Consider the following 17,086-nt stretch of genomic DNA (forward strand, 5'->3'; position numbering starts at 1 on the left):
GGCCTGGAACTCCAGAAGACTAGCCGGCAGGCACATACGCACGCGCCGTACTCCCAGTGTGCCTACGCTACTGGCACTAGGAGCCTCCTGACTGAAGTTCTCACCTTAGTTCTTCTGGACGAGATCTCGACAGTGACCGTGATCACACACGTACAAAGCAGTTCATGACAGAATAACGGGAGATTGAAAAGGTCTACAGGTAAACACGAATCTCTGACATTCAATAACCTGATGGTAAGGGATGGAATTTCTCGTTTATAAAGTGTGAAGAATTCTCACTTGCGACTTTCCTTCTTGAGTAAGAGAATAAGAGGAAGATCTCAGGCAGCAGTTCGATAGATTGTGATAAGATATCAATGCCACCAGTGCGAATGGCTCTAATCACGGAATTAACACTTCTGTAGTATCTCAATAGCCACTTAAGTCTTATTAATTGGTAGAAGCGGTGTAATGGCTACCCAAAACTTATGAATGATGGCACCACTCAACACTATACGAAAGTCAAGCCCATTGGCTTTACAAATTGGATTGACAAGGAATCACCTAGAGATGGAATATTCAATGTGACTTCCACTAAATATAATTAAGACAGAAAGATCAGTACAAAATCCCACAGACTATGATGATTAGGCACTATCACGTAACCGAACGAAGAAGCTAAAATGTTGCGACAGCGGAAAAGGCCATCCATTCCAAAATGTAAGCACCAATACAACAATCGAGACTTTAAAAAGCCTGAGAAATGACCCACATAGAAACCTTGCAGTATATCTAAACATATCCAAAGAGAATGATTCCCGGGATTTTCTTCATTCTGCATGAGAATTCAAATTGGATCCAGTAACGATGACGATTATTATTTATCTCAAGGAACGTCATCTCCTGTACCCCATTCAAGCTTCAATAGCACCTCTCAAATGACTTTTTTCATACAGCAATCATGCATTGAGAATATGATTACTAAATTGTCTTCGTTCATCGGCTCAAATAGTACCACAGTGAATAAAACCGAGGCACAACGGCATGACGCATTGTTACAACATCAAAAAATTCTACCATCCCCATGTCCAGCCTGCACACAAAAGTAGACTCGTATTTTGAGAGTAAAATTCCAATGTTCTATTCGATTAGGCTGCATGGAACGATGTTTGTAAATGCTTCTACGCGGGCCTTCCCAACTTCTCTTCACGTCAGTAACACGAAGATCGGCCCACACTAGTCCCCCGACCCTTTTGTATTTCAAATAGTGAAGCGACTTCCATATTTGCAAACCTTGGAGCGCCTGCAGGACCAACTAAGGTGCTGTATGAGCGGGACTCATAAAAGTGACTTTATTCCAAATAAACAACCAACATTCTATAGACAACGCGGAGATTCGCAGTAGGAGAGCTACCAGCCTTGTGCTGAAATACTTAACAAGCTCCTCATTAGTTGCATTAGTATGGCAAGACACGATAGCTTACTTCGAGGGATTGAGGAGCGTTGCGGGTAACTGCAGAGACGATGTCCCGCGCCAGTGTCCATGTGATGGTGCCGTGAATAACGAGAATCACCAGAGGAGCGGCGTAGGGGGCTGGCGCCCGCCGACCCACCACCACTCCACTCATTGCTATGAATTTGCTAAAATAAGAAACAGGAAAGGCCTACTGATTAGTTGTTGGTAGAAAGTGATAGACCAATATTGAAGCATGATGAAACTAAATCAAATTGAAGCGTCTTCCTCTTATTAGAGTTCAAGACACTTTCAAATCTTCAATAAGGCAATTTCCCCCATTGATCGTAGCCTAGACCATCTAATATTCCACGTTTTATTGTAATCTCGATGGAATGTTACAATGCACACGACATCGTCAACACTTCGAAGGATAATTCGTTTGCAGGCAATGACGAGATCGGTCTCGTTGACTTCAAAAAAACTTCATGCTTCCACTAATCTGTTATCATTATCTCGCTAGGTGAGCCCTTCCTAACCAAACCAAATTGACTCGCAGACCAGCATATACGCAAAAAACCCAACCACCTTTGAGAAAAGACGAATAAGGGGATAGCTGAACAGCAACCTGATGATGTGTTACCTAAAGCCGAAGTCCATGGACTTGAACCCCCCTCAACCGAGGGATAGAGAAGACCTGATGACATTTCTACTAACACAACCCCAATCGAGTTGAATGATGGCTATAAGATCCTTGAAATATTTCACTCCCGGATCCAAACATCACTACAAACTTGCCGGCGTGGCTTTTGCTAAATTAGCGCATGGTATTAAGCAGTTTTTAGAAAAAGTAGAGCAAATCGACAAAAAAATTTCCGATAGGTGTTAATACCCTCGAAAATTACATCTATGACAAGCTGGTTTTCACAGTTTCTCTAACGAAAAAAAAAACAAACTAGATTTGCCTTCATTTTAGCATATGCCCAAGACCTCAACCCACTTCTAATGATTGAAGGGGAAAAATGAGCGGAAGTAGATAAAACTCCAAAATTTTCCTAGGAACTTAATCCTGTCACTTATCTGTATTGCCAGTCAAATCAATTTGGCCCTCATTTCAGTAGTTATGCAAGATTTAAACTACTTTATAAAGGGAAGGGTGGAGAGGGAGCCGACCTGACATTGGAGAGCAGGGTGGGATCACTGCTATCGGAGGCAGTGGAACCGGCTGCGGAGACGGTGGATCGATGTCGCAGAGATTGGAGCGCGGACGAAGCGGCAGAGGGCTGATGGTGCGCTGCTGTGAGGTCTTTGAACATCTGCACCACCGGCGAGACCAGCTGCGGGAAACCCACGTAGCGTACACTCTCTCTACAGACCACATAAGAGAGAGAATGCATTGAATGAGTGTGCTGCAAGGAGACAACAGATGAAGCACCGCAATTTCGACAATCAGATAAGTCCCCACAACCATCGCTTTTAAGTTTAGCCAAAAAAGCCACCTTATATTCCATTTATTCAAAGACTAAAAACTGTGAATCTTCCATGCTTTCCAGGGATGACATCGACGCCAGTGTTTGTGAGAATCTAAGCACAGCATTCCAACACTTCCAGCCTTAGGATTAATTTGTAGGTCAGATATTTGGCATTAAAATCTTGGAATGTCTGATGCGATAGCCAAAATAGTATTCCGGTATCAGTTTCTTATAACATGGTCAATTTAATGCAATCATTCATAAAGAACTCACTTTTGTAAAAACTGCTTATAGCAAGCAGTACATCAGAGACGACCGTCTAATAGTCAAAATTAAAATGAAAATTGAGCTGAATCTTGCAAGTATCCTCCGCATAGCACGATGTAGAAAACTTAATTGAGCAGGCAAAACTTGCCCATGCAATACCTTCATCAGAACTGTGATTAATGATCAAAATTAGGAGGATCTAGTGCTTTGCCATGCTACCAAAACCGAAGAAAAAGCCTTTACGCTCTCTGAATATCACACACCAGGGTGAGTGCATCTTTTGGAAATAAAAGAAGTACTGAAATCGAAGCAATAGAGATAAGACCTGCAAGAGATGCCTGTACCTCATGCCTTTGTCCTTTAATCCCAGTAAAAATTTTTTCGGGAACAGCCGGTTTGGTAATATTAGCAACGGTACCATGAAAGACGGCAAATTTCGTTTGATTCGGTGAAAATTTAGATCATTTAAGGAATAATAATGGTCACCAATATCCTCCGAGTTTGGTCATTTAAGTCTTCGAAGATAAGGCAAGATCTACACCAATTGAATCAACAAGCCATATCGGAGACGCGTATGTCAGCTTCTGACACCTTTCCACTCCTAATCTGAAAGTCCATTCCAGTAAAGTAATAAAACAGTATATGGAAACTACGAAAAGTGGGCAAAACCCATGTGCATCCAAACCCAAGGCACCAATCCAAACAGGCAGTCTAATGGGCTTAAAATAAGCCTAGTGAATGAAAGCATTCAAAGCCAACTAACCCAAAGAGTTGGACTGGAAATAAGAATTCGTAGGGAATAGACTGCCGACAATGTTCAAATTTTACTTTTGGAGGGAGTCAGGTTAGTAAGATCGCCCGGATGCAAGATTTGAGCCCTGAATCAGGCATAATCAAGAAATGATATCCATTTATCAAATGAATAGTCCGAGGGAATACTTCTACACCATTACAATCGGTTAAAGCCTATCTGATTCCACATGTACTCACGAAAAGCTAGTACTAGCGTTTTAAATAATAAAAACAAGCAAAATTAATGAACAGCCATGAACGATTTTCGCAAATGGTGTACCTAATACTGATTCAGCTGTGGTGGATTCTAGGTGCTAAGAAACTATTTGGAGGTGCTTTTAGCAGCGCTCTCATACATCAATGCCGCCTGTCAGCAGGTAAGGGCACAATCGACTTGAGTAAAGTCAAAAATCTCCATAAAGTGAATTAAATAAAGAACGAGACACACGGGAAGCTGATTGGTAGGTAAGAAGAGGAATTGAGAGGAACTAAGGAAATGCCTTCTTCGATGATAATGTGTCCGTTTAAAGGAGTGGAGTCCGTACAAATTTAACGCCGAAAAGCGCCAAAGTGGCTGCAGAGCAATAAAAAGTAAAAAGAGATTTATTTACATTGTAAAACTGTAAAAGCGACGCAACCTCCAAAAGCATGAGCTTAAACGAAACTATGGAAACTTAGAAGTAATTAGCCAATGTATTCATGTTATTTCAAAAGAATTTCAATGGTAACATAACAATTTTTACCAGGGATTTTCATTAGGTGAATTATGCAGGGTTTAATGAAGCACCACGAGAACTACTTGGCAATTCAGCCTACTCCTCATGACAAAGTAAAGAGCCCTCCTGAGCATAGACAGACAGCACAATCAGATCGCAGTGACAGCAGCTAGCCAGATGATCTACTGGAAGGTTTACATCACTGTCAGAGACTCAACATCAGATGCATACAATATACAAGTGTAGGTGGGAACGCGCCATGGTCATGCAAAGCACTGAAAAAAAAACAAGTTCACGAAAGGAAAGTGCTTGTTGTGAATAAATCATAGCATTTTGCAAGAGGCAGATATCGAAAGTTTGAATATCGGCCAAAGTTAGACTATTTTTAGGCATAGATCGCACCACCTAGAAAAACGCCAAAAAAGAGCATAAAAGAAGCCAGATAATACAAAAGCCTGATTGGTCAATGAATGCACCACGTTATTTGTTTGTTAAACTCTGTTTTGGGAAAGGAGCTCCGCTAATGTACGCTGAGCTCTGGGCCATGCCAGTAACCCCAACATCTCTTCTGTACGCTGCATATGTAGTGTCCCCTCTCGCCTTCAAGAAATTTTCGGGACGCTATAGTGAGAGTTGATTACTGAGGAAATAGCGAAGTACCGATTAAATTTAAGCAAACCCAACTTGTTAAACGGGAAAAAAAGCAATAGCATAATTTTCTAAAACCTTTGATATTAGCAACTCTCCTGACTGGGCTAAGGGAACCGTGTGCATGGAACTAGAATCAAGCAAGGAAATTTCTCGCACAACTCTAATTTCCAAAATCGCTCAATGGTTGGGAGATTTTGATCAATAACAGTCATTTCAAGTAAAAATGTATTTTAATGCCCAACGAAAAGGGTGCTATTACCAGGCTCTGAATAGAAATGTAGCCTGATAAAAGTATTCAAAGCAATGATACAACTAATGAGGCATTGTAACAGGAAAGTCAGGGTAAGCCAGAAATACAGCCTTATAAAATACGAAAATGCCTAGAAAATCACGACAATTTGTTATTCTATGTAAGATCTTTAGGTGCAGCAGCGTTATCTATGGGGGCGATATGTATCAATCGAGTGAGCATTGCCCCGGATGATCGGCCCATCCTCACTGCCTGCTGTAAGTTGCCAGCAAACACGTCATTAGTTTTGTTATGAACATTTAACTCCAGGTTATACTGCGGTACGTTAGTATACCTATCCAAAGTCTGCGAAACCAAGTGCAAAAGATGAACGAACCAAGATATCTCTTTAAAGAATTGTTGAAAGAAATAGCCTAATCGACGAAAAAAAAAAACAGAAAACGCTGATTACTAAATGACAATAGGGTATCGTCGCCGAAACTTATCGCTCGAGGGATCCGTGACCATAACTTATGAGCAAAGATTACCAGTTCAAAAAAAACTACTAGTCGGGATATCTCATGCTTGCATTCCAAAAAGTTAACACTCAACAAGAAAGGAGGAGTAAGGGCATGGGCCTTACCGATAGGCGGGCAGCAAGTGACGTCGGTAGGCTGCGCCCAATAGGCACCGTCCCATTGATTCAGGGTTGTGCATCTTCAGGAACTTCTCTAATGTCAGCAAACCATAAAAAAATATTTTCATTACTTCCATAAAAACTGCTCAAAAAAGAGTAAGGGGGACTCACCTAAAGCAGAGCCCTTGAAGGAAGCAGTGGAGGTAGCGGTTTGAAAAATGCTCTGAAAGAGGAGGGGAAGAAGCTGAGAAGAGGAATGCCAGGAACCAGTGGAGAGAGTACTTTGTAAACCAGACGCACATCAATAGTGTTGATGAGAGGAGCGTTGGCTCTGGAGTTTGGATTGCAGCCGCGCGAGGGCAGAAGCCAGATAAACCGGATTAACACGAGTAAAACCTCATCCGGATTGTCTAGTTGGCTGGTAAGGGGTGAAAAAGGTGAATAAACATAAATTACTCACTCCACTCACTTAGTTACAAGAGAAAGATTTTCCTAATTAAAGTACTCCGTGGTACGATATCGTAAATATTCCAAAACAGTCAGTTTTTCATTTAATGATGTCATATGAGAGATCATAAATGTATTTCAAAAGCTTAATGTAAACCTTAACATCACGCACAATTGGGATATTTCATGTACCCTTTTAAGAGTTACGTCTACAGGCTTTATAAAGTGGTCCATTTGCTTTGACGATGATTTATTTGATAACTGAGTGGGGGATAAAACGATCGAAATACATCTGGGGAAATGCATTGCTTGTGTGATTTATGAGATATCATGTTAAAAAAAACCGAAAGGGATGGACAGGTGGGTGATGAATTACCACGACAAACTTCTTGGCAACCACAATCAAGAGCTTTGCTTTGATTGATGCAAAAATTAAGGAAAACCCTGACACGATTACCAAAAGATGGGTAATTTTGTTTCGGATTGCGATCCCCGTCCAACTCAGTTGAACACGAGAAAATGAGACATATGATAAAACTTAATGGCTCATACATCCTCCCAAAGACGCCGCAATATGAGGCAGCAAATTCGGAATAATAACATATCCAACAGACACAAACCGACGGGCATGTTTAAGTCCCAAAAACTTATGTGTCGGGTGCACGTTGTAAATATGAGTTGAAGGAACGTCATCGACATCACCTCAATACTAAGTCTGACCCAACTCTACCATGACCAAAAAAGTTGTCCTACAATTAATCAAATCCATATGCGTACACGGTAATACTATAGACCTGTTCAGGAATAAGCAGGATCTAAGTGAACAAGTTTCATGACAGCCTTCTATCCGTCAAAGTGTGCGTCTACCCAACTGTTAGAGGAGCATGAAAGCAGGCTCCTTGTCGTGAAAAATTCACCAATTTTTCGATTATAGAAAAGGAGTTTATAATAAGAACCTTGAAAATATGTGTGCGGTGGAAGCGCTCACCATCTGCTGCAGCACCAGCAGTAGCAGCAGAAAAAAACATCAAGAAGTCACAAGTGCGAGGTAATGTGGAATGCCTCAAAGAGAAATGAGCCAAGCAAGTGGTGCTACAAAGCAAATCAAGAATTGCTAATGTGTGAGCACGGAAACGTTAGGTTTCCAATCAAAAAAGGGAAGAATGGAGACTTTCAAAGAACAGAGACTCCAATTTCGTATTTCCAAACTCATCCTTCTCATTGCATGGGTACGTGCATGGCCTTCGGAGCATTGGAGACTATTCCTCCCGTACTTTCTTCTCAATTGCCTTGGGATAGAAAATGAGATCAACACACATGAAGCGTATCCCCACGCAATATTGACCAAACAGAGGGAAATCAACCACAGCACGAATTGTGATTGCTCCTAGAAGAAAGTGCCAAGAAAGAGTCACATAAAAACTCCTGAAGCATCAAGGTGGGAGCGTTCTTCTGAGGTTCTCAATGTTCTAAACAAGAGAACACAAACGACACATAAGGGGATCAATTAGATTCATGTAGTCTTCATGATAACTAAATAACCGCAGAAAGCTTTAAATACTTAAATCATTGAAATAATGGCCGTTGCAATCCATTATCACTTCCCAGTACAATACAAGCTTGCCAAGTTTACATTTATAAAACGCCTTGGCCCTGGAAGTCAGAAAAAATCTAGCCCCAGCTACCTTCATCCTCCATTTGTCTATTCTACTCTTTAATGGTAATGCCGGTTAAAACGATAATCGTTTCCTGAAAAACACTATCAGGGGAACTCGAAGGATGGGGTGAGCCATGTCTCCCTTCTCCCGTCCTAAACTCCAGATCTCACATATCCCTCCATTTTACTGACCGAACCTGCCAGTTTCTCAAGAAATTCTTCTTGGTAGATAGGATTCAGGCGTAATTACAGCTTTGCCTTCAGTAGGTAAACAATCAATAGCACAAAAACTCATCAGCAGTCCACCACAAACACAATGTCGAGCAGTGCGTGTCCTAGAAGTGTGGGCTGGGTAGTGAGTGAATAGTTAAAGGATAACCAATATGCTATGATGCGATGCATTTGTCGCTCAACCAATGTTCCAATGCATTCAAAAGCTATTTCGCATCACAAATCAGCAAGAAACCTTCTCGTCCACTGTTAAAGCCTGGCAAGCGGATGATAGCCTTTTGTTGAGCTACCACCACGACTTCCCCTTCATATATGATGTAGCCATGAACCAAATGATTCAGTACTCACTGCGCAAATCGTTACTAAAAGTAAATGGGACCATGTGGCGCATCTTGGCTATTAAGAACAGAGGGCCTTCCCGAACGTAACAGTTCATCATCTGGCGGTGATCCACAGGAATCATGTCTAAGCCGTGTGCTCTGACACCGCATCTTGCCCAAATGCTATGAATTAAATACGACATTCTATGGGGATTCAAAATAACAAAAAAGTGGTAGAGGGAGGGATGAAGACTATCAATGCCTCATAAATCATGTAAACAATCGCATTCTACAGGTCTCCACAGCTTGCACTGAGCCATTTCAGTGAGCTATACCGAAGGACACATGAATACTTTGGTAACCTTATTCTTGTAATTGACAGCCGAACAAACGCCGAGCTAATGGTCTAGACTTGTCACCCTAATTTCCGCTTTCTATGATAATTCCAAACACTTTAAGAGAAAGATTGCCTGTACTGCTGATGCAGACTTTTGTGCACCAGATCGGGCATTTGACACAAGCACAATCAATTTTAGCCATGAAAGATTCACAAGACAAGGATGACTACGGTTTTGGTAGAGATAAATTCCAAGGAAATGCATGAAAATATCACTGAAAAAGACTTTAAGCCTGCTGATACAAATAGAAACAAGTCTGGTTTGCCTCTCAAGGAGGGTTTCACAAAAACCCTGGAGTTGGCTTCAGCGATTGGCAAATGAGTGTTGCCAGAAGGTGAAGATGACTTGGAAAGGTGCAAAACCAATTTCAATGATGATGTCCGAACATGGCTTTCAGAGGGAGGGGAAAGGGAGAGAAATAGAAAAAAAAACACAAGATTCTTACGCCATAAACAGAAGAAAAACCAGTTAATTAGGCTTACATTTAAAAGAGTCCTCTCACAACAGCAGCAAACAGCACCAAACACAACGAAAAGGAGAAAAAAATGATGACACTGGTACGAATGAAAAGTTGGGAGGTAGGGATATTAAAGTCGTATCCACGATGTCTAGGCTAAGAGGAACAGCCGGAAACACAAGAACCGTAAGTAAACTCAAGCCAAAAACGGAGAAGGGGACGAGTGTGGTGCGGGACGGATCTATGAAAACAAGCACTTTTGAGGAGAAAAATGGCGATAATAACAAGTTGATACGATGTTAAAAATTGCAACGTGAAAGAAGACAGGCAGAAATGAAGTAACCACGAAACCACAAGCCTCTATAAAGGAAGTAGTCAAGGGATTGCTCACGAGGCGTCACGAAGAGCGTTAAGGAGGATGGGTCGGCAGTGCTGCAGCCCGTCGTCATCGGTGAGAAGAGAGGCATCAGAGGCAGCGTCCTCAGAGTGTGCCAACATCAGTGCGTTTTCATAGCGTCGCAGCAGGCCCTCCACACTGGCGCTGGTGGCGGTTGAACCCACTTTAAGCGCTTCGGGGGTTGCCGCTGCCTTTGCCTCCGCCGCGGCAACAGCTAACTCCACCACCGGAAGGTAGTCGTAGCGTTTGCGTTGGCACAGAATGCTACAATGGAGGTGGTTCATTTGGGGGGTTAGTTTACAAAGACTGAACTGCCTAATGGATGCAGATACTATGATTGTCTGACTTGATGACGGAGGGCAATACGGAAAAGCCGCTATTAGATGAGGTCAAAAGGTGGTGCAAAGTACCTTAATCCGAAAACAGGAGGAATGATTCACCCGGAATGTAAATGGATAAGACAGCAGCTGGATGCAAAATAGCTTCCATTTGCTTTTACGCTTGCAAATAATTCTGCAATAGGCAAATTTACAAAAAGCTATTTTAAACCTCAACAGTCTCAACTAACTTAAAAACAGCTCTGGGAATAGCCTGAAAGGGCTCCGCACTCTTTATCAGCTTGTCCACGTCCGGTGTGTTTAAGTTCAATGCGACGTCAATGAGAGACATTTGGATCAGCTTAATCTCCTCCTAAAACAGGCAACAAAACGAGTCAACGCCCAAAAAAGCGTAGAAGAGAGAAAGCACTTCAACCTACAGCCTGTTTTTGGCACAGAAATAGGTCCATTAGTAGCTGCCGTCCCGCCTCCGAGGTGCTTGTGGCCAGAATCATCTGAAGACTCGGAAAGTCCCTGCTCTTACTGAAGAAGCAGAGAATTGAGATAAGAGGGAAGGAGGCAAAGGTGGGTACCTGAGCCGGCGCCAGTCCACGAGAGTGTGTCCCTCCTCAGAGCAGGGCAATCGCGTGAAAATCTGGTCAACAATGCTCGCGGAGCGCAGATAGGCATTTACCGCGCTGATTGGGTCCCATTGCCACACATTGTCGATGCATATCACAGTTGCAGACCCGTTGGTCACTTTCTGGTATAAAGGAAACACTCATTTGTCTCCAGGTGGGGAGAACAAATAAAGGACAATTGGTTAAACGTTCTGCCTTTTCTGCTGTATAAGTGTGCAAAGTTAGCTGGTGAAAGATGTTCAAGGTAAGTCGGGACCTTTGGGTAAAAAATGAGCAAACTTCGAGGAGTGCAGAATACACTTATTTTTCGACATAATCAGCTGCTACACTTAAAACCTATTCTAGCATCTAACTAACACCCGGCACAAAAAATAGTCCAAATAAAGCATCTTGGTCAGGGAAAGAAAACTGTCTCAGTAATGAGCATGCGACAGCTTTTCGAAATTGCAAATATTCAAAAATGATTGTGCTGCTTTCACCGTTCCACAGGAAACAGATTCAGCTCATGTCCAACATTAGGGTGGATTGGGTGCCCAACAGGCGTTCCATAAGCTAGCTGAATGCTCACAGGAATGGTCATCGAAGCTGAGTTGGGAACGGAGCTTCCAAAGCCTGGGTCACCACTGACGGAACGACCCTGGAGCCAGTTTCTAAACTGCAACACCATTCCAAAATCCTACTACTAAGCGGGTAAGCATCCTATCACAGTACTATGCTTGAAGTCCCCTGTACAAATGGGTAATCAGGAGTTTTGAGGTGATTTATTATTCACAAACCATTTCGTGCATCACTACGCGCTTTTCGTGCATGCACTGTAACTGGTGCCTGTCATTCTAAGTAACGGCATCTGGATCCGACTGACTCAAGATGCACATGAGTCACTCGCAAAAGATACGCATGTTTTTATGCGCCTTGAAAGGGAGGAACAAGTTGAATTGACTACTGATTATTAAGAATTTTTCAAATTACTCAAGAGTGAGTGGAAAATGGATTCCCTCCCTAAATACGAGCGTGTTCGATTCAAAGAACGAAAATGCAGAAAAATGTCCAAAATTTAACGGAACCTGCCATTACAACACAGGAAGCATGAAAAGAAGTATAAAAACACTTACACACGAAGTATGGGAAAAATTACGTAGGCTAATCACTTTAGTTAAGTATACGAGGTCTATGGTACTCATAAAGAGGGTGACCGCAAATGGAGCTTGAAAAAACAGAGGAGAAATTGCAAGATATGTGAGAACAAAAGTTACAAGCCCCCAGAATGAGGTATAAAAAATAGTAAGCTGCGGTAAAGAATATACAGCCCCAAGCAACCCATCATTGCAAATAGTACAATGGATCTTATTCGATTAAAAGCATGCTAAAGTGATTCAGCATCTAAAACTGCGATGCTGAAACTCTAGCCCAAAATTTGAGGTCTGCTATTAACGATAATGAAATGAACGGAAAGACGTACTAAGGGCTCAAATGCATCTTGGCGTCGTTTAGAATCAACAAGTTGGTCGGCCAACAACGAATCTGGAAAAAAGGAGTATACCTCTGGAGCGACTTCCAACTTCTTGATGAGGCGGTTGACCAAATCACAAAATGAAGTAATGGAATCCTGGCGAAGTTCACACAACCACGGCGAAAAGAGTGCAGAACTAAACTCAGTGCCAGAAAGAGATTTTGTCACACGCATTAATGGCTTCTGGTGGACCGAAGGCATCCCTTTTGTTCCCGTTTTCAATCAAAAGGGCTAGGAAGAGTACGAAAAAACACTGCGATCAAAACAATGAGGTTCTTTGCACCTAGCTGATATGGCGTCTATAACTTTGGACAGCAGATGAATAAAACGGAAAAGTGAGAGTAGATGGCAGAGTACATAGGTCTGCCCAATTTCACAGTTGAAAAAGCAGTCTTAATAATCCTAGCCAAGGCTGTACGCACTAAATACCAGCCTTCAGGCAGAAAACGAGTGATAAGTATTAAGGAGCGCACTTATGGTCAAGATAGAACAGGTAGAGGAGTAAGTGGTGTAATGATAAGAAGAAAGGATGAAAAACATTAATATGTCATAAAAGCGAATATCAGAACCTCCAAGCAAATCCTTACTGCATTGCCATACATAAAGCAGGTCCCAAATGACCCTGAAGTTCGGAGCCTACGTGATTAGGCCTATAAATTAACAAGTGAACCAAAAGGATATAGCCGGCAATAAAGCAAATTCAAAAATTTTAAAATTATGCTGCTTAAAAGCGGAAGGTCGCTTTAATGAGAAATAAAAACTTTGGACAAGGCGGAACTGGAGTACTTTATGTTATGTAACAATTTAAAGATGTTCGTTATCATTTCATTTCTACGGTTGTTTACTGCGCCTGCGCAAGAGCACAGAATTTACTAAAAGAAGGCGTATAAGAAACATCATGACAATGTTTTCGTTCCTCTCATTAACCTCCGGCTTCAAAGCCTTTGTTCAACATAACTAATTTCCATAGTGCATAACCCATTGTTAAGGTGAGAGTTCGAGTAGGATGTGGAGGTCTCACTAGAAATAGAGGACTGTTTTTTCTTCGATGGGGGTTGGTTTCGGTGAAATCACGATGGTAGTTTAACTGAGCCTGTTGTGGATTAGAAAGGTGTGGTAGAACAAACATATCTGCAGCGTCCCGAGACTTCCCTGAAGAAGACCCATTACTCAGGCAGAATACACATATTTAGCACGGAGAAGATGTTTGGGCTACTGGCCTGGCCCGAAGGCCAGCCCATCCAGCAAAGTACAAGAGGGCTAATTCCTAATACAAGAGCGGCGCCTCACCAATACCAAGGGATGAACCATTATCGCGTTACATAGCCTCCCTCCTCTTTTGGGGGTTGTCCCTGGCGCTCCCTCAGGTCAGCCTCCCGCGTCAGCCATTACAACGTAGTCGGTGCGATCCGACCGTGCCAGTTACCAAACTAGCGTGCAACTGAGGCGATACTTGACCTCAATGTCACTGATCCCTCTTGGCAGCTTGACTGAATCTGGAGTTTCGTCTGGTTTGGGAACTTGATTCACTACGGGGAATTGCGCTGGCCATCATGCGTGTCCATGAATGGATGTAGGAACACTGGACTAAAAGTAGATTTGTGTAAGAAAGGATGGGATTTGATACAAGTTCATGGGGAACGGTAGGGAAAGTCCGTAACAAAACTTCCGGATGGTTCACAGCTAGTGTCGCTTCAGTTGTTAATAGCTTTGTTGCAGAACACGTCAACTTCAACCCTTCTATTAGGAGCCATCACCATTCTCCCATCATTAGCATATGTACTTCTTCCGCTCCATTAAGGTTTATCACACAGAAGTGAAAAACAGGATACTTGCCCTTTAGGATCGGGTTCGCTTTCCGCTGCAACCAATGTAGCGTCCTGAGACTCGCTGAAGACGAAAAAAGACACGATATTAGGGCAGAATATATATTTAGCGCAGAGAAGGTGTTTAGGCTGCTGGCACGGCCCGAAGGCCAGCCCACCCAAAGAGGTACAAGGGGGCTGATTCAAAAGGACAAAAGTAGCGCCTTACCAATACTGAGGAATGAGCCACCATTGTATTGCAGATCGCTGTAAATCTCATCAGAGTAGGGAGAGATTCCGAAGTGTTGATTACCCACCAGAATGCAAATATGTGCCACTGAATGTCAAGCTAATAGTATATTGTAATACTTATGTTGTTTTAATGTACCTTTCAAGGAGGAGGCAAGTAGGAAATTCGAATCTCGTGACTGAATCGTCCTCTCTCGCACTTAGTGACTGCGGTTCCCCTCCTTCTTGGACGTTGTATTTTCCCTCTCCATCTTTCCATCTCTAATAAATATGTCCAAAATGAATCAATTGGGCTTGTCTAAGAACGCTAGGAGTAGGGAAGCGGAGACCGATGAGTCTCGCTCCACAATATATTATTATGTAGTCACGTTTAAACTGATAAAAGCAAAATATTACTGAAAGCGGTAATTATTGCAAATTGTCTCAAATCCAAATCCTTATCGAAAGAAAAAAGGTACACCTAGATCTATATGTTGAAACAACGCTAAATTTAAAATAATGCTAAATATGTAAAAGAAGCGGCCGTTTAACAAATTTAGTCCGGGTGATTTTAAAGGCCATTCACGAGAACTAATAGGAAATTTATGGCAAACATTAACGGTTATCCTCCCCTTCATGAGCCAATGCATTCGGAATGCTAATCGCGGCCTATGAAAAGAAAATAACTAAGTGAGTTATAGCTTGCAAGCCTGCATGATATAACCACATCATCTCATTCTCACTAGCTTAAACGTACAATGCGGGCAGAGACAGAATCGGGCAGAAGGCGATTCAAGCAGAGAATCGCCTTCATTCTACGTGTTGTATCTACCGTGGTTAGCGCGGCGAACAGCCAGTTTTACAGGGAAGCAGTTTTTGCAGCACTAGCGACGACGCGAGGACCACGCAGAAACTCAAAAGTGGAAACAATGGCAACTTTGGGAGTACGTTCAGTAATAAAAGCAATAATAACAAAATACAAAAAGAGAGGGAAAGGGAGAAAAGCAATGCAAAAGGGGGCAAGAGTTATGGTTTGGGGTTTATGCTGTAGTAGTCCAAAATATCAGAAATCAAACAATTTGTCATTTAAAATTAATCAAAACCGTATTAACAACAGTAACATCGTGCACATGGCTTAATTCTTACTTTATGAATGGATCCTCTGCTAAATCTAGGCAAGTGTTTGAGATCTCTTGCCTATTTGAAGGTCAAAATTTAATCAACCAACCCTGCACACAGGCATTAGGCCAGCTCAGGGCATGATAGACGTAACCCCAAAGCGAGAAGAGGTTGGCTTTAGGAAACAGCTCAGGTAATGATCTTTGTTTTCCTCTTCACACCGACTGATATCATAGATCACCTAGCTAATACGGAAGCCAAATCATTTGTATACAGCGGCGGGTACTGCTTTGCCAAGTTTGTTTGTATCGCACTTGTAAACTAGCTTTAATTTGCATTGCTTTCACATTTTCTATGTCAACCCGGGGGCTGTATTTGAGTGCAATGTTTAGCTGGAAAAGAAGGAATAATTCAGAACTTTCATAAAAACAACGAAAATCTGCACTGCGTTCGCATTGCAAGCCTCTTCAGTCTTCAGCCATTTGACTCTCCGGACTAGTAGCGCGTAACTTTACCCCACAAGCCCCCAAATTGCTTTCAAATGCATATGCTTATAGTGCAAAAATGAACGACGGGAATTCCCCACCTAGTGGAGGTTCAGTAACAAGATAGCTATCAATACTACCGAAAGAGATCCGCTTAACCTGCCTGTAAGCTTAATCCTTGGAAAATGAAACTGGTGCTTAAAGTGGATCTCAATTTACTTCAATCCAGAGGGTATAGACCAAAATGTGCAGCTTACTTTTGAAATACTAACAATGCTTTGCTCGCAATGTGACTCTTTACATTGCATCATAGTAGTCAGAGCCAACGCATCAGCCATCTCCGGACATCACTACTCCTCTCCCGACTTGGCTCGACGCTTAGATGCCATTGCCAACAGTCAATAGCGAAAACAAATATTATTAGTACCTCAATAAGTGAGAGAAACTGCAAATGGAAGTAGGAATTCGAGAAACGGGGAGTGAGTGCAAATCTCTAAAAGCTGAAATACAGCATGGAGCACAAAGGCAACGCCAATCTTGGTCATCGGTAAAGGAGGCGGCAAGGAGAGCCATTTGATGATATCCCGTGTCATAAACAAAATTCAACTCATTTGCCAAAAGTGAGATTGGAAAAGCCCAAAGTTGTTGCATCTTGATATGTTAAACCAACAGGTGCTTGTAAAATCTCGTGGATCGGGGCAGCCATTTACACTTACCAGCTTAAACACAAGAAGGAAGGGGAACACGTAATCGAGCTAAAAGACAGTCGATGTTGAAAAGCTGTGCTTATTCGGTTTAACACATCCCAAGAATACAGCAGCTGAACAGGGGCAAAAGGAAATCTCACAGTCAGGCTAGTAAACCGCTCCTACAAGGCA

The 17,086-nt window shown here is 42.3% G+C and overlaps 1 protein-coding gene across 1 annotated transcript in view; it reads right to left on the reverse strand. All coding sequences in view use genetic code 11, as the record gives it.

The window, feature by feature from the left end:
* The window catches only part of EGR_07524 (hypothetical protein), a gene marked incomplete at both ends in the record, with an annotated part of 19,690 nt that overhangs the window by 627 nt on the left and 1,977 nt on the right, over positions 1-17,086 (reverse strand). Inside the window, 12 exons of the mRNA XM_024496773.1 lie at positions 1,464-1,620; positions 2,606-2,800; positions 6,203-6,290; positions 6,368-6,440; positions 6,479-6,614; positions 10,098-10,367; positions 10,672-10,793; positions 10,861-10,963; positions 11,014-11,183; positions 11,630-11,716; positions 12,521-12,707; positions 12,742-12,802. Coding sequence (XP_024348844.1) covers positions 1,464-1,620; positions 2,606-2,800; positions 6,203-6,290; positions 6,368-6,440; positions 6,479-6,614; positions 10,098-10,367; positions 10,672-10,793; positions 10,861-10,963; positions 11,014-11,183; positions 11,630-11,716; positions 12,521-12,707; positions 12,742-12,802 — 1,649 coding nt within the window. The remainder of the gene's footprint in view (positions 1-1,463; positions 1,621-2,605; positions 2,801-6,202; positions 6,291-6,367; positions 6,441-6,478; positions 6,615-10,097; positions 10,368-10,671; positions 10,794-10,860; positions 10,964-11,013; positions 11,184-11,629; positions 11,717-12,520; positions 12,708-12,741; positions 12,803-17,086) is intronic.

This window comes from Echinococcus granulosus (assembly GCF_000524195.1).
Source record: "Echinococcus granulosus chromosome Unknown EG_S00079, whole genome shotgun sequence".
In the NCBI taxonomy this organism is placed as follows: Eukaryota; Metazoa; Platyhelminthes; class Cestoda; order Cyclophyllidea; family Taeniidae; genus Echinococcus; species Echinococcus granulosus.